General features: G+C 29.1%; 2 protein-coding genes and 1 pseudogene across 7 annotated transcripts in view; 1 reads left to right on the top strand and 2 right to left on the bottom strand.

Moving 5' to 3' along the window:
* LOC145181690 (serine protease 27-like) overlaps positions 1-13,181 on the bottom strand; it is a 19,575-nt gene extending 6,394 nt beyond the window's left edge. For 2 of the 4 annotated variants that reach the window (XM_090099720.1, XM_090099725.1), the window contains exon 1: positions 13,135-13,181. The gene's annotated coding sequence lies outside the window, so the exon portion shown is untranslated. Of the gene's footprint in view, positions 1-1,249; positions 1,384-13,134 lie in introns of those variants that run through there. The other 2 variants (XM_090099721.1, XM_090099724.1) reach the window with 2 other exon arrangements.
* On the bottom strand, positions 7,030-9,517 carry LOC149883122 (uncharacterized; annotated as a pseudogene). The gene is made up of 4 exons (XR_016456582.1): positions 9,398-9,517; positions 9,025-9,298; positions 8,108-8,854; positions 7,030-7,778 (listed from the first exon to the last, which is right to left on the bottom strand). The product of XR_016456582.1 is annotated as an uncharacterized LOC149883122 (transcript).
* Positions 11,772-23,402, top strand: LOC145181384 (sarcosine dehydrogenase, mitochondrial-like). 2 transcript variants are annotated; one of them, XM_090099705.1, is made up of 14 exons: positions 11,772-12,004; positions 14,305-14,637; positions 14,729-14,908; positions 15,033-15,362; positions 16,889-17,018; positions 17,250-17,427; positions 17,687-17,828; positions 20,493-20,576; positions 20,663-20,779; positions 21,116-21,254; positions 21,575-21,688; positions 22,074-22,442; positions 22,565-22,769; positions 22,981-23,402. In XM_090099705.1, exons 1-14 carry the CDS (start codon positions 11,843-11,845, stop codon positions 23,243-23,245), a joined length of 2,748 nt encoding a protein of 915 aa, XP_089955831.1. In that variant the 5' UTR covers positions 11,772-11,842; the 3' UTR covers positions 23,246-23,402. The 2 variants fall into 2 exon arrangements, 1 of the variants encoding a protein (XP_089955831.1); XR_016456204.1 differs by lacking the exons at positions 21,575-21,688; positions 22,074-22,442; positions 22,565-22,769; positions 22,981-23,402 and having other exon boundaries at positions 20,493-20,579; positions 20,665-20,779; positions 21,116-21,252.

Genomic DNA, 23,402 nt, shown 5'->3' with positions numbered 1-23,402 from the left:
AATTCTTGCCTTAAGTGCCTTATAGTCCTGATTTATTTTTCTCAGCATCAGATAAATGATTCAGCACGTGAATTGGGCTATCAAAAAATGGCTTCAGAACTCCTAGTGTAACTGACTGTATGAGAAAAACTTGCTTGAAAAAAAAAAAAAAAAAAAAAGAAGATATTCTAATTTCAATCTATCAAAAGTACATTTCCGCAGTGAACCTTTGAAATGACTTTAACTTTCTGTTGCCACCAGGGGTTTACTGAAAGACTGAAAGATTTGGAAATTAAATTTACTCAAATAAATTGCAACTATTGGTTGTTAGCTCATAGTGGAGTGTAAAGTGTGTTCTTCTCTATAATGGTGAATTATCTGGTGCAGTCATTAATTGAACATTCACTTTGTCTTTGTGGAGAACTTGAAGACATAAAGAAATTGATTAGGCTTTTTGCAATATTATAAACACAATTGGATAAGCTGTATTGTCATCAAAATAGTATGCTTACTTCCTGGTCAGCAAAGAAAATAGTATGCTTACTTCCTGGTCAGCAAAGAAAATAGTATGCTTACTTCCTGGTCAGCAAAGAAAATAGTATGCTTACTTCCTGGTCAGCAAAGAAAATAGTATGCTTACTTCTTGGTCAGCAAAGAAAATAGTATGCTTACTTCTTGGTCAGCAAAGAAAAGACAACAAGTATTCTTGATTTCTGTGCATACTTGATAGCGATGCAAGAGGGAAGCATTAGTTGAGAGGAATCCGATTACATCTGACCTCAAACCTGATAATTCCAACATTCTATATGATCATCTTGTTGAAAGATATAATATTCCCTCTTTGAACATAAAAAAGAGTGTTAGGAAACAATTTATAAATCATTGCCAAATAAAAGCTTCAAAACGCTTGACTGCAACATAAACATCAAGTTGCATTGTATGCGTAGCTATTTTGTCAATTTCCGAAAGACCTTGAACGACTCCATCAAGATTTAAATGGAGTAAGGCTATTGTTGGAGCACTAAGCCAGATTGTCCACAGATTGAAACCCCAAAAAAAGTTAAAGCGAAAAGTTTTTATGGTTTAGCTTTTGCAATTTCGTTTGAGAAATCCTTAATTCCAACTGCTAAAATAGGTATTTTTTGAAAACCACCAAAGAAAAAAAGGGGAATTGGACAATTTATTATGCAACAACGATGTGCATTGACAAGTAGATTTTGGTTGGGAGACGTGGCAAATTGAAAAAAAATAAAAAATAAAAAAATAATACCTGGTAAACCAGTCCTAAATGCATTTGTGAATTTGTTAGAAAATTTTCAAAGGGCAATTTTCAAGTGTCGCGATCAACTTTATAGAAATGAGAGTCGGTTAAACGCGAAACGTAATTCGACCAAAGGCTATATTCTAATGCAAAAAAGAAGGACTATGTTCTCATCAAATCTCAATAAAATATATAGAAATTTGAGATGAAGCTATCCTTATAGAAATTGTACAATTTTATTGACACTAATGGACCGCAAAAGTCATCTTTAAAGAGACGTAGCAATCGACAGCTTTGGAAATGTGGCGGTTAACTGTTAAATAGGGTTTTTTTTTTTCTGTTACTTCCAAACCTCTCTCAACTTTTTTTTAACTGCTTGTGGTTCAGTTGAGGTTCGTGAAAAGAGTTTCATAATGCTAAATTTGATCAGCAATGAGCGAGAGCAGATAAACAAGTTTTTTTTAACATCAAATTGGAATGAATACTTCATTCTTAGTGTGCTTCTTCTTAAGGTGTAAAATTTTTAAAATCAATTAACTAGAATGGATTTTTTCAATATGCAAAAATATTTTCTATAACAATCATTTATTCTACAATAATTGAACAAACTATAAACAAATTTTCCTGTAACAATTGTCTTAAATGTCCTGTAACTATTCGCGAGGTTAGAATTACTTTGCTCTATCTCTCATTTTAAAAGAAAATGAGTTGTTAAATTTAGTAAATAATTATGTGGACATATAAGAGATGGACGTGCAACTCATTGTTTTACATCAGAAAGGCAGCAGAATTTAGTGAGCCATGCGATCCTTCATTCACCAGCCTTAATTTTGTTTATTTTTTCCGATATGTCGCCATTTTTTGCCTCGACTACTCTGTAAGCTCCATAATATATATTCCACTATGCATTATTTTTTTAGTAGGTCTATTTTCTAATGGGCTTTTCTATAATTCATTTGATAAAGCCAAACCTTTTAAAAACTCAAATTTATAATTATCTTGCAAAGTGCGGCCAGACATTTGATGTTTTCGTTTTTCATATTTCATATATTATTTCATTTGTCATAAAAGGCACATAATAACCCATTTGATTTTGTCAAATAAAAATTAGTTTATATATAGCTGGTAAATCATGTTATGTTAAATATTAAATAACTAGTTATTCTTGTGGTTAACTATAAATTGACTTTGCTAAATTCTTTAAAACGGAGACAATTTTTTTTTTTCTTTATTGTATTTACATTCATTTTATGTATAAGTTATTTATTCTTAACGGTATATATTTGTGTTGTTAAACATGAAGATAGAAAGTTCTATATTATTCATAAACTAGAAGTCTACTTTTAAAATACGCTTTTTTTTTTTAATTTTTTTTCTAAATAGTTTGTTTAAACATAAATTATTTAAAGCATAAGTTATTATTTCTTTAAAAAATAAAACTAAAATTTTAAGCAATTTTTACTTTTAGAAAAAAATCAACAAATTTCTCTCAACGTTTAAAGTTGGAGATATAAATAATATATAATATATATAGAATAAAATAATTCTAAACTCGCGAATTATTTAAATAATTGTTATAGGACATTTTCGTGTTTTTTTGTTGTTTTTTTCTTGAAAATTATTTAATAATATCATCAAAATATATGTTTATAGGATATCAGATTCAGTTGACATTAAGAATAAGCAATTTTAATGTAACATTTTAGAGCAGAGCTCATTTTTGTTAAGCATTTATTTTCAAAATGATCACTCGCCTGTGCAATATGAGGAAATTATTGAAAGAAAAATTAAAATTGGTGCACCAAGGCTCAGGCTATCTTGATTAAAATCAAATTAAGGCGCAGGCTATCTTGATTACGTGTAATGATGGCACTGATTATTGTATTAGATGTTGATGTATAATGTTTGGGTTACATGTAAAAAATAGTATGAATAATGTTAAGTAATGACTATCTTATTAAAACATTATGACGGCACTTATTGTTGCATTACATGTTAATGCGTGATGATTTGGTTAACATATAAAAATAGTATGAATAATATTAAGTAATTATCTTTCTTGAATATACATTATGACGGCACTGGTTAGTGTATGAGATGTTAATCCGTAATGGCTTGGTTAATTAAATTTGTAAAAATAGTATGAACAATAATTAGTAATATACTCTTGTTAATTATGCAGATAGTAAAATTCATATTTTTTCATAAGTATCAATATCTTCATAAATAGCCTTTTTTTGTTATTAAAAAAAAAGTTATGAATATTTACTACTTTCAAAAGCAATAAAGGCAGGTGTAAATGTGTAATTGCTCAGCAAATAATAAAGTAATCAGCGGATTTTTAACATACAAACCTGTAAAGCAAATCGCGAATTATCACTAATTGTCAAATGTTAAAAATGTTAGTATTCAGAAAGGGAGGAGGAGAAGAGAGGGCGGGAAAGGGGGAAGGGTTGGTGGTGACGGCTGATTAGAATGGCCCCTCTTGAACCTTATATAGCCATGCTTTAAGCTAATAAGCCTATGCTTTCACCAGTCACGTTCCAATTTCTGTGGAGTAGCTGCTTAACAGCATAATTTATTTTCTATTTTGTCCTTTTCTGTAGTTTTTTCTGAGGGAGTAACAAATAGTAGCAGAAATAAACAACATAGAAATAAGAAAAAACGTTTTATTGGAAACAAGCAGTAAAAAGACGCAAATCTTACAAAGTTAGTTTAAAAAAAGTTGCTCAACCAGCACTGCCAGTTATATCTAAACTCCAACCACCTCACACTTTTCACTTTTTAGATAAATAATTTTAAAAAAACTCGATATTCACTTTCACTTTCTATTATAAATTGGGATCACATTGTTTAAGTTTTAAAAAGGTCTGATTTGTTCAAAGTGCATCCCTTACATAGTTACATTTCAAATTAACCTTTTACCGCCTAACGTTCCCACATGGGAACGCTGCAAACAGATAAGATTTAAACTAACTTATATTTCATACTTTCATAACTACTTGCTGTCATCTTTAGTTTGAATGTTGATAGCTTGTTTATATCGAATTTGGTAACATTTGTAAAAATAAAGGTACATTTTTTAAATTTGTTAAAAAACACAATATTTTAAAGTTTTTACATCATCAATTTGAGTCTTCATAACTCCAAAAGTTTTAACATTATTTTTTTGGAAGAAAAATAATTGACCCAGTTGTAAAAACAATATATCATTCACTCATTTTGATATGCATGCTATTATTTAGAAAAATTTATATATATATATATATATATATATATATATATATATATATATATATATATATATATATATATATATATATATATATATATATATATATTCTTCTAATAAAAAAATCACAAACTAGTGTATTATCAGGTACATTTCTTTTAACTATAACAATATCAGGGGATAATTATATTTGAGATATAAAAAATCTTCTTGTAGTTGCAATCCTCTAAGCAGACTTAGGTCAATTACAATTTTAATTGTAATTACATACATTTGGATGAAGTAATTATAGTTGTTATTGTATTTTATAAGTTACAATTACAAAAATTTGTAATAGTAATTAAAATTTGTGTAATTGTAATTGCTACCGGCAATTGATTTTTATAATTACATGCTATGCTGTACTACTGTGCGGTTGTTATCATTTGTTGTCTAGTTACCTGTAATGAGGTGGCTGAACTTGATTTAGTTATTTAAGAACATGGTTTTCTGTTGTTTTTTTTTTTTGTTTTTTTTTTCATAAAGTCAGCTAAGCTAAGCAAAATATTCAGTTTCTTGTTGACTTTGTTGTTTATAAATTTATGTGTATTTTTAAGATTAAGAATTTAAATATGAATCTGAACAGCGCTGGTGTCATTTAAGAATAATGCTGGTGTCATTTGAGAACAAGGCTGGTGTCATTTTGACAAGCCTCAGATCATTCAGATGTTAATGTTAAAGTAAAGTGCAAAACATGTAGTGACTTGCATGACTCGCTTACTCAAAAAAGGCTACATCAAATTTGGTTACACATTTGCAGGTATCATACTCTGAGTTTCTTAAATGTTAATTGCAATGTCTCTGTTGTTAAATCTAAATATTATTACTATTTATGAAATGAATATGATCATGTTTGTTAATAAATCTGTTAATAAAGTTATGCCAATATTTATCAAACTACAGTTGAATTTGAGAATACACATCTAAATTCCATCCTACAAATCATACAAATTTAAAAAAATTTTCAATTTCAATTAAAGTTGTGTTTTTGTTTTGTGCAGCGAAAACACTCACTGCAATATCAACAATATAAAGATGGAAAATCTCATTAAAAATTGGATGGCAGTAACAGTTCTTCTCTCATTGTTTCTGTTGGGAAATATTTCATGGCAGCTGCTGAATTTACTAAATACAAGCTGCAAGATTCATGAAAGCTTTGCATAATATGGGGACTAACTGATTTAATTACTGGTAACATGTTGCCTTTTTCACTGGTTGAAAGTGAAGAATTTCGCACTTTCATGGAGGTTGTTGATTCAAGCTAACTTGTACCAATTAGAAAGACCATGTCTACAAAACTGATCAGCGAGAAAAAGCTGTTAATATAAGACAAGCTCTGTGTTACATTTCAGATAATTGTCAAGGCTAGTGCCAGTGATATTTAAGTTCTAAATATAATTTCAATTTCCATTTTTACTTCGTTCTTGTAGCATTGATTTAATTTCTAATTTTAATTTTACTTCTTTTGAATCAGTTCTGATGAAATTAATTTCAGTTCAGTTCTTATGATTTTAATCATTTTAGTTCTTATTTCAGTTACTAAATCAGTTCATATTTTACTTCTATCAAATTTTACAGCAATTAGTAGTCCTAACGACATTTTTTTGAAAAAATTAAAGTGTAGTCTTGAAGTCTACGAATTTGGGTAACTTGTACTAGTTACATTCATTTAAAAAAAAAATCTTATGGCTCCTTCCTGGGCCTTAAAAAAAGAAAAACTTGCCCCACCCCGGGGTAAGTTGGCGCAAACTATAAAAAAGATTATTAACGTATTAGTGAGTAAAAATGTATAAAAATTATTTTTTATTTCTATGAGCTAGTAGCAGTTAGTAGTTTGAATATGAAGCCAAAACAACACCCCACCTTTGTTCCTGGTAACAAAACAACACCCCACCTTGGTTCCTGGTAACAAAATCCCCTAAAAAAATTTTTTTGTAAAAAAATTCAAAAGTATTTTTTTTGTAAAAATAAATTTTTTCAATATTGTTAGAAATAAAAATTTTAAAAAAATTAATTTTATAAAGATATTTTTTGTTTTCCAGCTTCCCCTGTGAAAATTTTGCCAATAAACCCTAAAAGCTTTTCAATAAACTGCCTAAAGATCCTGAAAAACGACAACTACTAAAACAGCCTGACTGATAATAGTAAATCAATTGTGACTGGAATATTTATATTAGTTTTAGTCGTAGGACCCAAGATGAAATGGTCAATTAGGAAAGTTCCCTGAGATTTCTGATACTTTTTGATAAAAGACTCTGCAGATAAACGCAATTCGTCAACTTACCCCTGCTGAAAACTAGCCCCGGTCTCCCCTATCATTATTTCAAGAAATAATGTAATACATAAATTTCAAGAAAAATATTTAAACAATTTTTTAACTTAGTAACCATAGTAACCACCTTAGTAACATCTAAAAAAGGATAAAAATAGTCATAAAATAGTCATTCAATGATTCAATTGAGTTATAATAAGAAATTGAAAGAAAATATCTGGTTGAATTTAAATTACAAGTTTTTGTTCAGTTTCGTAAAATTCTCATCTCTAATGATTTTTTCATTCGATTGTGGCGACCAACACTTAAAATTCCACAAAGTGAAAATATCCTTTCTACAAACGCCTGTGATGCTGGGGCGGACAGTAAATCTTCAGCCAAAATTGCAATCTTGCTATACTTGCTTTTGTTTTGTTTCCAAAAGAGCAGGCCGTTACTTGGCAGCGCTTCATCACCGCTTATGTCTACCAAATACCTTGACAGCTGACTTGCAACAGTGAGGTTGTTTTGGTTATAAATTTTTCTTTCTTTTGTAAAGATTTTATTTGACAAGAACTTAAAGCGCTTTATGGCAGCAAATTCACATTCAGATCCATTTGACTCAGCAGCAGCTTATAATTCTTGTTCTACTCCACAAACTTTTATTATATAAATCTTTGCTGCATGGAGCAAGGTGCCCATTTCCGGTGTGAGGATAAAGACAGCAACGGTTGGATCTAACAAATATGCAGCAGACGGAAGAGGATTAAACGTATCTGAGTCCGGCTGCAGAATTTTTTGAAACCGTTGACGTAGATCTCCAAGAAGATTCGCTATCAAAGACTTGCTGGTAGGATATTCTTGTAAATAGCATTCCAAATTGAGTATAGATGGTAGAACCTGTGAAAGAGACTAGGCATCGGTCTGAAGTATATCTGTTTGTACTGCAAAGGGTTCCAAAAGTGAAGAAATGTTTTGAAGACGAACCCATTCATATGCTTTGAATGTGTCGATTCTTAAATTTAAGTAAACCGTCTGAAATTAAAGTTTACTAATAACAATTGTAATAACTAATAATTATCATTGATATACGTCTCTTTTTTCCATACTGTTGCAATGTGATTTAAAAGGCAGGGTAAAGTATTTCCGTGTTATTAGTAAACCTAATTTAAAGACTATATACCCTGTCTTGTTTTTTAATGATAATGACTAATGAACTTCTTACAATTTATAACCATTTTCGTTTTTTTAGTTTATATAAGGTAAGACGCAGTTTTGTAGACTTAATAAAATTCCGAAAATAATTTATACACACTAATAACATAAATAATAAAATAATATGTACCAATTTCTATAAGAACTTCATTCACCGATGTCTTTATTTTAAACAGCCGGTCAATCATCTGATATGTACTGTTCCATTTTGAGGTGCAGTCAGTTATCACAGACTTCCCACACTTGTCAATAAGTTTCTCAATTGCCACACTTGATTTCCTAATTCTTGATACAACTTGTCTCGTTTCTAAGGTGGTTGCACTATAATGTTCATAAACTGGTTTTATGAGAAGCTGGAGTGTGTGAGCCATACAGGGCATTCGACGATATGGAATATGATCTGGCAGAAATAAATCAGTTTGTTCTGACTGAGACTGGATCTCTTCCTCATCAGTTTCATGTTCAGACTCGTCAGATTCAAACTCATAAGATTCAGATTCGTCAGATTTTTTAGCTGCATACACTTCCTGTAAGAGCCTGATGGCTTAAATCATATTAGACCCGTTGTCTGAAACAATCAACATAACTTGATTTTCTCTAATACCCCACTGGTCAAGACATTTCTTTAAACATTCGGCAAGCATCTCACCCGTGTGGGGATGTTGGAGTTCTATCAAATTTAGGAAAGCATGTCGTGCTTTATCAATGGTGGTGTCATAGAAACAAGCAGATATTCCAAGGAACGATGCTGTGAGACGCTTCTTCGTCCAACCATCAAGACAAATTGTTACTTTGCGTGTACGATTCATCAAGTCTTTCAGTTGTGCAGATTGTAGAAGAAAACGCTCATTTATCCGCTTGTTCAATGTTGCAGACCCTGCAATATAAAATTTAAATCAGTTAAAATTTAATGCACATCAGTTTGTGTTTTTAGTTACTATAGTGTTACATTAATGATACTATAATTACAGGCAAACATTTAAAAATTGTTTAGCATTGAATGAATTAAAAACAATAATTTAAAAATTTAGTTGTGTTAATTATAACCTGGCAATTTAAATTTTGGGTCAAAAGTTTTTATCATCTTTCAAAACGACGGCTGATCTAGCAATACCATTGGATAGCTGGTATTAACAATCATTTCAATCACGCTATCCTGACGCAATTGATATTCATTTGATTCCGTTGGCCACGCGGTGATTCGGTGTTCAAAGCACTCTCTTATTGTCTGAGTTTTTGTCTTTCCACTATTTCGGGAAGATATAGAATTGCTGTCATCAATTTTACGTTTCAAAAATATTTTTTCTGCATTTCGTTTTTTCTATTCATCCGCGTAACATTTGTGTGTGTCTTTATGTATTCTCTGAATGTGCGCCACCAAGTTACTGGAATTTTTTCCAGCAAGAGATGCGCCACATACACTCTCATTAATTATGTCCTGTACTAGACACGTGGATTTGTCATTTTTTTCATCGTAAACGAAGAATTTCCATACAAGACTGTCACGCTTCCTACCAGCCAACAACCTTGATAAACTCATTATTCTGTTATTAATTTGCAACTCTTAAGAATCTTTAGATGTTTATTTTATTTCACAACAAAAGATTGAACGCATTGAATTTATACTTAACGTAATGACAAGCACGTTTTTTGGTCCATTGATACATTCTATAATCATTCCAAATATCATCGTTATGGTCAAACATGTGCGCCAATTTTAAAGCAAGTATGCAAAATTTGTAAATTAATTGTCAAAAAAAACTAATTAGTGTATCGAAATTTCTTTTAATATTCAATAATTTTCGTTCGGTAATAATTCCTAATTCTATTCCTATTTTCGTTTTTTGATGCTTATATTCAATTCTATTTCAGTTTTCGTTCTTCAGATATATCCTAATTTTAAATTTTTATTCACATTAACGAAATCAATTATTTTTACTTCTAATTTTACTTCACGTTAATGAAAATATCACTGGCTAGTGCAACTGTAGATATTTGGACCAACTGTAGTATGCACTCTTCCTTAGGAATCACAGTTCACTATATTGATGAATGGCATCTTAAAAGTGGATTATTAGCATGTAAGGAATTTATTGACCAACATACTTCTGAAAACATTGTAACACTATGATGAAGTAATTAATTCATTTAAGTTGTGCATGAAAGTTTCTAAAATTGTCAGTGACAGTGCATCAAATATGGCTATAGCATTTGAAGTTACTCTACCACAGTTCATGGTTGATGAGGCTGAAGATAACACTGCATTGAATGATTCGAATGATGATGAATGTGATGATGGCTCACTTAATCCAATAGGTATCAATCTGGAGGCACTTGACCAGTTGTTAAACTGCATTCCAGAGAGACTAGCATGTTTTTCTCATACAGTGCAACTTATTATAAAAGATGGACTTAATAATTGTAGACAAATTGGAAATGCTATTGGCAAGGTGGTTTCTGTGGTAAATGCATTGAGGAAATCAACTACAGCAGTCAAGATCTTGCATGCAGATGACCACAATTTTAGATCTGTAAATGTGACTCACTGGAATTCTCAATTGATAATTGTGAGATTAGCTCTTAACATTCCTGAGGGAAAACTGAAAGAAGCCATAAGGATATTGTCAGGCTCATCATCAAGCAAAATGTTAACTGCAATAGAACCCACTTCACTGACAGAGTTTGTTAAAATAATGGAGCCTTTTGAAGAGGCTACCAACTGTGTCCAAGGTAAGGGTGGAGTCAGTTTCAAGTGTTTTACCCAGCATCCATGACCTAAAGCACATGCTGACTCATTTTCAATCTCAGTCTCAGTACTTTAAACCTTTGGTTAATGAACTGCTGCCCGCTATCAACAGACCACTGTCAAAGTGCAAGCCTTATCAGATGTATATAACTGGTGCTGTAATTTATTCATGATTTAAACTTCAATTGTCCCAGCCAGAAGAAATTGAACGGATTAGGAGTATTGTAGTATTGGAAACACAGAAGTGTGTAGCAACAAGCTATTCAGCAAATGCTGTTGCTGAGTCATATGCAGTATTAACAATGACGAACAGTTGATCACCTGCAACAAATTGAACAAACATCCAAATAACTACCACCCAAGAAGCCAAGATTGTTCAGTTTCATACACCATCCTCCTCAGCCAACCCAGATGGACATGATGATGTGCTCAAATTGCACACTGAACTCATGGATTATTGTAAGTTGCAACCCCTAGATTATGACAGTTACCCTTTGGTGTGGTGGAGGTCACAGACATCTAAATAAGAGAACTTGGCTCAGATTACAAACATTGTGCTGTTGATTCCTGCTTCATCTGCATCAGTGGAGCGAATCTTCATCTTAAAGAAAAGAACATGACTGAGTCCAGGGAGGTTTGAAACTCTTGTGTTCATCAAATGTAACAAGCACATTTGTTAACTTTGAGTTGACTCTTAAGTTTTAACAGGTTAATGTTATCTTGTGCAGATATTTCTATATTTTGTGCAAGCATTTCCACTCTTTCCAAATAAAATATGAAATATATGATTTGATTTGTGCAGTGTGTGAACTAAGAAATGATAAATAAGGAAAAACACTAGATGCTTTCTATTTAAAAGTACTGTATGCACTTATATCAATTTAAGTTAGACAGGACATTTTTATGTGGTGTTACATTTGTAATGTTGTAGTCTTTATTTGTTTGAAAATGCGATAAATGTAAAGAAAAGTAATTATAATTATCTTTTGTTTGTAATTGGGTTTCAAGTAATTGATTATAGTTGTAATTTTAATTGAAGATTCTTCCAGTAATTGCAATTGTATTTGTAATTGACCTTAAGTTAATTGACCCAAGTCTGATTCTAAGTATGTAGTACAAATGAACATATACTTTGTTATTTTTTCAGTTACATTAAAAATGTTATCTCTTACTGGTAAAAGTCTCAAAAAGTTTGCTTTTCATTCAAGTTTCCTTCCAAGAGTTTCCAGTCACTTTTATACAAGTAAATCAGACATCAACAAATCTACAGATGATGGAATGGTATACATATGTATATAATCTTAACATATACTGTATTGCTCTGCAATCCTTTTTATTACAAAACAATCCTTTTTTAAAAAATTCATTCAGTAGTTGTTAATAGAACACAATGATAAAAATCATTCAATAGATGTTAGTAGAACACAGTGATAAAATAAAAACACAGAACTTAAACTCAGGAGCAGATTTCTTCAATTTAATTCCAATCTTTTGAAAGAAACTTTCTTGAAGAATGATTTGATGATAAGTAACTCTTATTGTGTGCTGCAATTTGATATACACTTACATACACACAGACATACATTGACAGAAAACATATTAAGAAAAGCCTTTCTAAAATGATTTTTTAGACCAGCAGTATAAAAAAAGTAATAAAAAAGTGAGGAATTTAAAAAAAGCAGAGTTTACAAACATGAATCACTTTTTTAATTTGCTTTGATTTTTTCAATATAAACTATATTGTAATTGTTTTTAAAGGCCATTTACAACTATGAATAGATTTGTATTGAGTTAATTATCTTTACAATTAAATTGAACTTATTATTTTTAAACTGAAGCCTACCAAAAACAGAATCTGTGTTAGATTATAGGATCTAGTGAAGTGTGAGTGGATATGCTTTCAGTAGATACCGTTTTACCTATTCAATTAAAAAACTTTTTATCGTTGTTTATCTTAGAGCACCTTCTTGACTCATTCATTTACATTTTTAATTATCTAACTCACTAAGCTCTTTCTATATAGTAGTGCTAGTAACTATTTTGTTCTTATGTAGCTATTGTAGAATTGACTTTTTTTATAGCAGTTGCTTTGCTATTTCAAAGTTAAGCAAGTAGCTTTGTCTGGAATTTTATGTTGTTTCTTTCTAAAATAAATCTAGATTTTGTAAAAATCTTTTAATGACTTTCCAAAAATGATATTGCTACTTATATAGAATAATCTAATATTAAATTACATTAAATGAGCTGTAAATAAGCAAAAAAAACTCTGACTTCAAACCATTTTGATTGATTGTTTAGAAAGTATTGCGCACAAAATATTTATTCAAAGTATTGTTACTTTTGCTACATTTGCTTATAAGCTAGCTACTTTAAAGATAAAATGTTTGTAATAAAGAAATTAGCAATCTTACATGGAATGAGCCAGTAACATGCTTCTGCTATTCACTCTTTTCCAGATGAATTTGAAAGAAATTTATCTGATTTATGTGCTGTAATGAATAACACATGAAGCCATTTTGTGTAGTTTCAATAACCTTATCAATATCTAATGACTTACTTTGTTATGGCAACCATTGTATGTATTGTTTTGTATGACAACCATATAAACTCATCTCAGGTAAGTAATTCATGTATAAGATTCAAGTTCAAATTCAAGTCAAATGAAATAAACAATAACTCTAAAGTATGAATGGATTACATATCTGTTTCAGATACTTGTAGATGTTTTTTTCTAGCAACAATATTGAGAACTGCTTATGATGATAAGGGAAGCTTCACAAACTCTGTCTGAAAGATTTTTGTCAAAAGAATAGAGGAATTGCTGGATGTTTCCACTTTTTTTGTGCTTTTTCATTTTGATATTTCTCCAAATAGTTATGCTGGTATCACACTCCCTGAATAAACAAAGTATTTGACCAAGCAAATATTTTTTTCTTAATCATACCTCTAACGAAGTTTTATAAAGCAACCTATGTATAATAGTGTTTACAAGCTCAATATATTTGATATGAATCCTCGTTGATTAACTGTTAATGCAATAAAGCAAACATAGTAAACATGACATTAATGGGACTTAAATTTACTTAAAAATTTGTAATCCAATTTGATGTCAAACTTCATTTTATTGTAAAAAATACTTAAATAATATTTCCCGGTTTGACTTTTTTTAAAAAACATGCTTAAAAATGTCTAAAATTTTTGTAACTGTATTTTTACCATTACAAAAATTTTTTAACATTTTAAGAGTTATTTTTTTTACTTCTAAATACTTTTACATTATTTTTATTGGTTTTATTCTCCCTAAGAATCTGTTTCATATATCACTTATAGTTATTTTTGTTTTGCATGTAATGAGATATTTTCAAGATAAGATTTGGTGACCTTCAGTAGAAATGTTGGAAATATCTACTAATAGCTATACAGCTTGTGGCTTATTTTAAAACATTTTCATTTCAGATGGTTGAATATTATTTTGTATTTTCCTAATAAATTTCAAAAGATGGTAGGTTTAATCAATTTTAAGGGCTAAACTGTCAATTAATATTTTAATCTATTTTTATTTTATCATCTTATTATTCTAGTCTATTTCTCTTTCTGATTATGCTGATGCTGTTGTTATTGGTGGTGGATCTATAGGCTGTTCAACTGCATATCACTTGACAAAGCATGGTATGAAGAATGTTGTTCTTATAGAAAAAGACCAGTTAAGTGCAGGAACAACTTGGCATAGTGCTGGGCTCTTATGGAGATTAAGACCTTCAGACATTGAGGTTGAACTGCTTGCCCATACAAGGTCAATTGCTCGTGATGTTTTAGAGAAGGAGACTGGTCAGAGTTCTGTATTTAATGAAAATGGTGGCTTGTTTATTGCTAATAATAAAGAACGTTTAAATGAATACAAGCGCTTAATGACGGTATGCTATTTTTTTACAATGATGATAATTTTTAACATATTTTTTAAATTTTGTTGTTCAAAGTTCTTTTATGTTAAATTTCTTTAACAAGCTTGGAAAAGTATATGGAGTGGAATCTTACACTTTGTCTCCTTCTGAAACAAAAGATTTGTACCCTCTAATGAATGTGAATGATATTTATGGAACTTTGTATAGTCCTGGAGATGGCACAATAGACCCTGCTGGATGGGCATCAGCGCTATCTAGAGCTGCAACTTTACGAGGAGCTAAAGTAGCTTTTTTTAAAAAATCTAGAGTTTTTATAAAAATGATATTTATGTATTTTTTTAATGATAATTATGTATGTCTTTTCTAGCTGTGAGATTTTTAAATTATATTTCAAAATTTTACTCCAGATAATTGAAAATTGTTTGGTAACAAACATTGTTACTGAAATTGATTTGTTTGGGAAGAAAAGAATAACTGAGGTGCATACTAGTCGTGGTGTAATAAAAACAAACTGTGTAATAAATTGCGCTGGTGCATGGGCTCCACGTATTGGAGCTTTGTGTGGTGTTCCAGTACCATTAGTTGCTTTGAGACATGCTTATGTCATTTCACAGCGCATTGAAGGAATTGAGCGAATGCCTAATGTACGTGATCATGATGCATCAGTTTATCTAAGACTCCAGGGTGATGCACTTTCTATAGGAGGTTATGAACAAAACCCAATGTTTGTTGATGATGTGAGTTTTCATGTTGAGCATTTCAGTTGAAGTTAACTATTGATTTCTAAGAACTTTTTTTTTTTTAAATAATTTTTGAAGCTTTTTATTTTTTTGAGGCTTTTAATAAACAAAATGCTTCAAAAGTTAGTTATTTTAAAAAGAATTGTTTTTTTTTTCTTATATATATATATATATCTAACCATAAGAAAATAGTTTAGAGTGACTTTGTTGATTATTGATTTTTACTTTGAAATTACAAAAAAAATAATAATAATAACAATCATTAGATTTAGAAAAACCTCTACTTTAAAATATATCAACTATATTTGCTTTGATCGCTTTCTTTTGCGAGAAGCTAATTTTTCTGCTTAAAACAATTTTTAAAATTATAGAATATCAAGAATATATTTTTTTAAGCATTTTGAATCATCAGCATCATCATCATCATCATTGTTAATGTAATAAACGCAAGAACAAATTTTATGAACATAATTTTTAACCGTTCAGTGAATAAAATTGTATTTTTCTACAGATTTTAAACTTGCAGGAAGACAGTAATTTGCTCAAAGAAATTTATTTTTACCTACAGCTTTTAAAGTTTATTTCAAAAAGAATTTGCAAAAAAATACTGATAATGATGATGGTGACGGCGATGATGATGATGATGATGATGATGATGATGATGATGATGATGATGATGATGATGATGATGATGATGATGATGATGATGATGATGATGATGATGATGATGATGATGATGATGATGATGATGATGATGATGATGATGATGATGATGATGATGATGATGATGATGATGATGATGATGATGATGATTTTGGTATATGCTAAAAGTATGAAGTAATGTTTAACAAGCTTATGGAGAATAAAGAAAAAAAAGATGAATGAAAGTAATTATTTTGAAATTATTGAAAATAAGTTATTTTTGTTGTTTAATTTTCAGGAAACTTATAAGAAAAAAGTTAAAAAGGAAAAAACTAAAAAAGGAAAATTAAAAAAAATTAGGTTTGTTGTTTAGAAGTTGCTCAATGCTGTTTTCAAAGTTCAAATAAATATGATTTCTAACATAACACTTACTTAGTACTTGGTTTCAACATCCAATTTTCAGTTCAAAGAAACACAACTAGCAACTGTTAAATAAAAAGTTTTTTTCGGAATAAGTCTAGTACACCTGAAGAAATTTCTAGTTTTCTTTTTAAATACATTATTTAAAAGAATATATAAGAAATGAATAGAAAAGAAAGTAGGCAGGAAATTTGGAGAAATTTTTATGAAGGGAAAATCTCCTGGTTGTAAATATTTTTGAACCACTAAAAAGAACTGAAGTTTACTTATATTTATTTAAGATATATATTTCTGTATCTATCTATCACTGTTTTTGCCATAATCCTTATTTTCACTGTTAAATATTGGTAGCTTTTAAAATTGGTAAGATTTTCGTATCCAACAAACACTTTTTATGTTGACAAAAACTATTTATTCCTAACACTTTTTTTTTCACTATTTATTTTGCATTTATTTTCTAGCTTCCAAACAATTTTGCATTTTCACTTTATGATTTGGATTGGGATGTGTTCAGCTCCAACATAAATGGAGCTATCAACCGTGTTCCAATAATTGAAAAAACTGGTATTAAATCCACAGTGTGTGGTCCAGGTAGAAATAGCTAATTGATTGATTCTTACAGTTACTTTGCTGTTATATCACAAGAACTTTTACTATTATAAAAAGATGTTTGACTGTGACAAGACACTGAACTTGATACTGGACTTCAGAACTCTCACTTTCAATACCTGTGAATATTTTTTTAATTTTCTTAAAGTTAACAAAATATTATAAATATAATGAGGCCTTCTTCTTTACTAGTTAATAAGTTATTTATTTTAGAGTCATTTACTGCTGATCACAAACCTCTAATTGGCCCTGATATTAATGTGAAAGGTTATTATCATAACTGTGGATTCAATTCTGCAGGAATTATGTTATCAGGAGGATGTGCTAATGAACTTGCTAAGTGGATAATACATGGTCATCCTGATTTAGATATGTGGAGCTATGATATCAGGCAATTTATTAATAGTAATAATGGCCAAGAATCTGGAAAAATTCTAAAACTTTTAAATGAAAAGAACTTAAATTGACATTTGATAAAATGAAGATTGTTAGTATCTCTGAGATATTTTAGTATCTCATCATCATAATGGCTCATCTTATTTGAAGTTTTTATAAATGTTTGTACTATGAATAAAAGATCCTGAAAAGAGAATGAAATAAACAATTCAGCACCAATTTTCTATTGTATTCAATTAGTATATTTTTTTTAGACGATTTCATCATTCATTAATTACAAATGAAAAATGGAATCGCGAAAAAAGTCATGAGGCATATGCAAAGAATTATTCCATGCAATTTCCAAATGATGAACCCTTGGCTTCAAGAAATATGAGACTTGATCCTTTTCATCAGGTTTGTTTGTTAAACAAATTTAGAAATTTCAAAAATTTTTTGTAACTAATGGCATATAAATGTATTTTGTAAAAAATACTCTATTATTGGAAATATTTACATTAACCAGAATCTGCTGAAAACCTGTTCACTTTAAAAAAGTGTATGTGTCTATAACAAAAATTCATTCATTATTACAATTTTAAAGTGGCTATTATTGTAGAAATTATTAGAAAATTGTTAGAAATTGTACAATCAGTCAAATTATTAGAAAGTTGTTAGAAATTGTACAATCAAGTCAAATTATTAGAAAATTGTTAGAAATTGTACAATCAAGTCAAATTATTAGAAAATTGTTAGAAATTGTACAATCAAGTCAAATTATTAGAAAATTGTTAGAAATTGTACAATCAAGTCAAATTATTAGAAAATTGTTAGAAATTGTACAATCAAGTCAAATTATTAGAAAATTGTTAGAAATTGTACAATCAAGTCAAGTTATTAGAAAATTGTTAGAAATTGTACAATCAAGTCAAGTTATTAGAAAATTGTTAGAAATTGTACAATCAAGTCAAGTTATTAGAAAATTGTTAGAAATTGTACAATCAAGTCAAGTTATTAGAAAATTGTTAGAAATTGTACAATCAAGTCAAGTTATTAGAAAATTGTTAGAAATTGTACAATCAAGTCAAGTTATTAGAAAATTGTTAGAAATTGTACAATCAAGTCAAGTTATTAGAAAATTGTTAGAAATTGTACAATCAAGTCAAATTATTAGAAAATTGTTAGAAATTGTACAATCAAGTCAAGTTATTAGAAAATTGTTAGAAATTGTACAATCAAGTCAAGTTATTAGAAAATTGTTAGAAATTGTACAATCAAGTCAAATTATTAGAAAATTGTTAGAAATTGTACAATCAAGTCAAGTTATTAGAAAATTGTTAGAAATTGTACAATCAAGTCAAATTATTAGAAAATTGTTAGAAATTGTACAATCAAGTCAAGTTATTAGAAAATTGTTAGAAATTGTACAATCAAGTCAAATTATTAGAAAATTGTTAGAAATTGTACAATCAAGTCAAGTTATTAGAAAATTGTTAGAAATTGTACAATCAAGTCAAGTTATTAGAAAATTGTTAGAAATTGTACAATCAAGTCAAGTTATTAGAAAATTGTTAGAAATTGTACAATCAAGTCAAATTATTAGAAAATTGTTAGAAATTGTACAATCAAGTCAAGTTATTAGAAAATTGTTAGAAATTGTACAATCAAGTCAAGTTATTAGAAAATTGTTAGAAATTGTACAATCAAGTCAAATTATTAGAAAATTGTTAGAAATTGTACAATCAAGTCAAATTATTAGAAAATTGTTAGAAATTGTACAATCAAGTCAAATTATTAGAAAATTGTTAGAAATTGTACAATCAAGTCAAATTATTAGAAAATTGTTAGAAATTGTACAATCAAGTCAAGTTATTAGAAAATTGTTAGAAATTGTACAATCAAGTCAAGTTATTAGAAAATTGTTAGAAATTGTACAATCAAGTCAAATTATTAGAAAATTGTTAGAAATTGTACAATCAAGTCAAGTTATTAGAAAATTGTTAGAAATTGTACAATCAAGTCAAGTTATTAGAAAATTGTTAGAAATTGTACAATCAAGTCAAGTTATTAGAAAATTGTTAGAAATTGTACAATCAAGTCAAATTATTAGAAAATTGTTAGAAATTGTACAATCAAGTCAAGTTATTAGAAAATTGTTAGAAATTGTACAATCAAGTCAAGTTATTAGAAAATTGTTAGAAATTGTACAATCAAGTCAAATTATTAGAAAATTGTTAGAAATTGTACAATCAAGTCAAATTATTAGAAAATTGTTAGAAATTGTACAATCAAGTCAAGTTATTAGAAAATTGTTAGAAATTGTACAATCAAGTCAAATTATTAGAAAATTGTTAGAAATTGTACAATCAAGTCAAGTTATTAGAAAATTGTTAGAAATTGTACAATCAAGTCAAATTATTAGAAAATTGTTAGAAATTGTACAATCAAGTCAAGTTATTAGAAAATTGTTAGAAATTGTACAATCAAGTCAAGTAAACAATTTTTCTTTAAAAAAATGTTTCCTAAATACCAAGAAAAATATTTTTATACAAACATTTTAACATATTTAAAAAAATTATTTTTTGAACAATAGAAATTTGATTGAAAAGAGAATTGATGGGTTTGTTTATACTTTTAGCATGTGTCTAAGATTTTTTTTTGTTTTTATGTAAGTTGTGATCTGTTTTTATAAGTCCACTAAAAAAGTCAATTTACAAGTATGACAACAAAGTTTAAGTAGCTGAAATTTAAATTAATATTCAAAATGGTTTTTACTATGTCAGCAATTTACCTAGTCTTTTTAAGTAAGACAGGTGTAAACACATCTTTAGCTTTGTTTATTAGTGTTACTATATTGAGATCAGTAGACTTTTGGAATTCTGTAGGAATCTTAAAATTTCTTCAAATTCCCATAAAATTTGTAATTTTGAAACTTTTTTTGTCCTTAGTTAATACCTTTTTTGTGTGTGAAAAGTGGGCATGGGTTGATATGTATGCGTACAGGTTGCTATTTTTGTATGTCATTATTGTAACAGAAAGAATTATGGAATATAATAGTTTACTTGTTTTTATAATGTGTAGGTTCTCAAAGAAGCTGGATGTTTTTATCAAGAACGCCATGGCTGGGAAAGACCTGGATGGTTCAGTTTAGACAAGATTCCTGAGGTACATAGTTATTATTGCTAAGATATTTTTTTGTTAAAACCTTCCCCCAAATTTTTTTTTTTTAAAGCTTCACTGAAAATGCCTAGGTAAAAAATTATGACTGGTATGGTGCATATAAGGAAGTCCCAAAGCATAAGAACTATGTATACAGCGATGTGCTAAATGCAGAATACACCTTTGATTTCCCCAAACATTTTGATGTTGTAAGTTTTTATTTGAAAAATTCTTAAATTTTTTTCTTTTTGCTTTGTTTATCAAAAATATTTTTGAGCTTCCTAAAAAAAGAAAACAAACAACGTTTTTTTGTTAAAAGAAATTTTTGAATTTAATTTCTAAGTTAATTTTTCATATTACTGTGCAGTCTTGCAATGAGTTTTATATAATTTGTTTACTTATTTTATTTGTTGTAACTTTTATTAATTATAAAACAATGTACTAGAGATGCACAGAAAACTAATTTTTTAAAATTGTAACAAAATTATTTGCAATTTTTTTTTGTTGTTTCAAAAAAGTTGATTTGTTTGAAACATATTGTTAAGATTGGCACAGAATGTAAAGCTTGTCGTGAAAAAGTTGCAGTTTTCAATATGTCTTACTTTGCTAAGTTTTTGTTGACTGGCCCAGATGCTGCTGCTGCTGTAGACTGGATTTTTACAAATAACATGAGAAAGCCGACTGGTAAACTTTAATTTGCTCATTTTTTAAAGTTAAAGATTAAATCTAAATAATAAAGATAGTAACAGAACTTGGATTTAAGCTGAATTTTTTAAGGTTCTATAACATACCACCAATATTCCATAGGAAAAGAACTTCTTTAAATTTATATAAAATTTGTAACTTTTTTATCCCTTGATTAATACCTTTTTTTTTATATATATATATAAAAAGTGGGCATAGGTTGATATGTATGTGTGTAGGTTGGTATGCTTGTGTGTCATTGTTATAACAGGTAAGATTGAGGAATATAACAGTTTACTATATATACTAAATTTTTTTAGGTTCTATAACATACACATGTATGTTAAATAAAAATGGTGGAATAGCTGCAGACTTGACAGTGAGTACACTTGACACAGGCAACAACTCTTCTGCCATATTTCCAGAATTTCGAGGTACAAACTTTTGATGTTGAGAAGCTCAACTCGTAATAGTAATTGATTTGGCTTATTCTTCTTGTGCAGCTGCGTATTCAATAGCAGTTATTCTAATGTCATCTACCATTCATTCCCAAAAAAGATTAAAAACGGTTTCAAACACAACCATAGCTACTAAATTTTTTATCAATTAAAGAGTATCAAATAAAATTATTTATGTGGCGTTTTCAGCTAATTCAGACTTTATTATCAATTTAGATATGAATTGTATATTTTTCCCCCTGCGCTTGTTCTTGTAATATTTTTTAAAGTTTTTTCTTTCCAGACTAAGATGAAAAATGTAAAATATTATATTTTACATTTTTGAATTTTCGTTTTTAAGAGGTTTTTTTTTTTATTTTAGAAAACGGTTACTACTTGGCAATAGGTGGAGCAATCGGTGAGCACGCCTGGGGTCACATTCAAGATATCATAAATGAAAAGAAATATAATGTAAAACTTATCGATATTTCAGAAGAAGTAGGGATGCTTAGCATACAAGGACCTAACAGCCGTAAGCTTCTTCAAAAGTTAACAGGTGAAAATCTATCAAATGACTCTTTTCCTTTCTCGACGCATAAAGTTGTTGAAATAGCAGGACATAAATTGAGAGCATTCCGTCTCACATTTGTTGGAGAAATGGGCTGGGAACTTCATATACCTAAACATGCTTGCGTTGATGTTTATCGCGAAGTTATGAAGATTGGTAAAGAGTTTGGGATAGTTAACAGTGGTAAGTGATTTCAGTTTTTTTCTTTATTTTTTTCACCAAACCTCACAAGTTGTTTTCATATATGAATTTTAAAAAAATATTTTCAAAATATTTTTTTGTTTGTTATAATTAAATATTTTCAGGTTACCGCGCCATTGATAATTTAAGCATAGAGAAGGGATATCGACATTGGCATAGCGACATTAGAGATGATGATACTCCATTAGAAGCAGGGTTGGCTTTTACTTGTAAGTTAAAGTCAGATGTGCCATTCTTAGGACGGGAAGTGCTGGAAAAGCAGAAAAAGGAGGGCTTACGCAAAAAACTTGCTTCCTTTACTATAGATGAGTGCGTTTTCATTTGTTAAATTGACGAGATACAAATTACTTCAGAACTTTTCTGTTTGTACAAACTAAGGAAAAAAATCCAAATAATAAAATTGTATGCTTTATGTACTGCCAACTTTAAATTTTGTTAATTCAAGCTAATTTACTTAAAAGTTTATTATTACAATTAATGTATGGCATATGATTGATTAAAAGTTAAACTCTTGTTTCAGATACAAACCTCTTATTGGTCTAGAAGCGATTTGGCGTAACAACGAAGTTGTTGGTATGATTCGTCGGGGGGGTTATGGTTTTCATATTGGCAAAACTATAGGATACGGTTACGTAAAAAACCCCTCAGGTGGATATATCGATAATGAATTTTTAAAAACAGGAAATTACCAAATCGAATCGATGGGAGAGTTAGTTTCAGCTAAGTGTAATATAAATCCACTCTTCGACCCTAACAATGAAAGAGTAAAGGGTTTTTACTCTTAAACTACTGAAGACTTAGATTCATATACTCAAATTTATAAGAATATTTTTATTAAACTTAGAATTTTGTAAGAATATTTGGATTTCATGTTACTTTCGAATTTTTTTACTTAGAGATTTTATTTGAAAAAAATTTTTAATAAATCCTTTTTCTGAAGAA

The sequence above is a fragment of the Hydra viridissima genome, unplaced genomic scaffold, assembly GCF_058129835.1.
Source record: "Hydra viridissima isolate aposymbiotic clone 2 unplaced genomic scaffold, HvirCarnegie_v1 scaffold_10, whole genome shotgun sequence".
NCBI classification, from domain to species: Eukaryota; Metazoa; Cnidaria; class Hydrozoa; order Anthoathecata; family Hydridae; genus Hydra; species Hydra viridissima.
The sequence above is the reverse complement of the archived record's forward strand: the minus strand, read 5'-3'. Positions and strand labels throughout refer to the sequence as shown.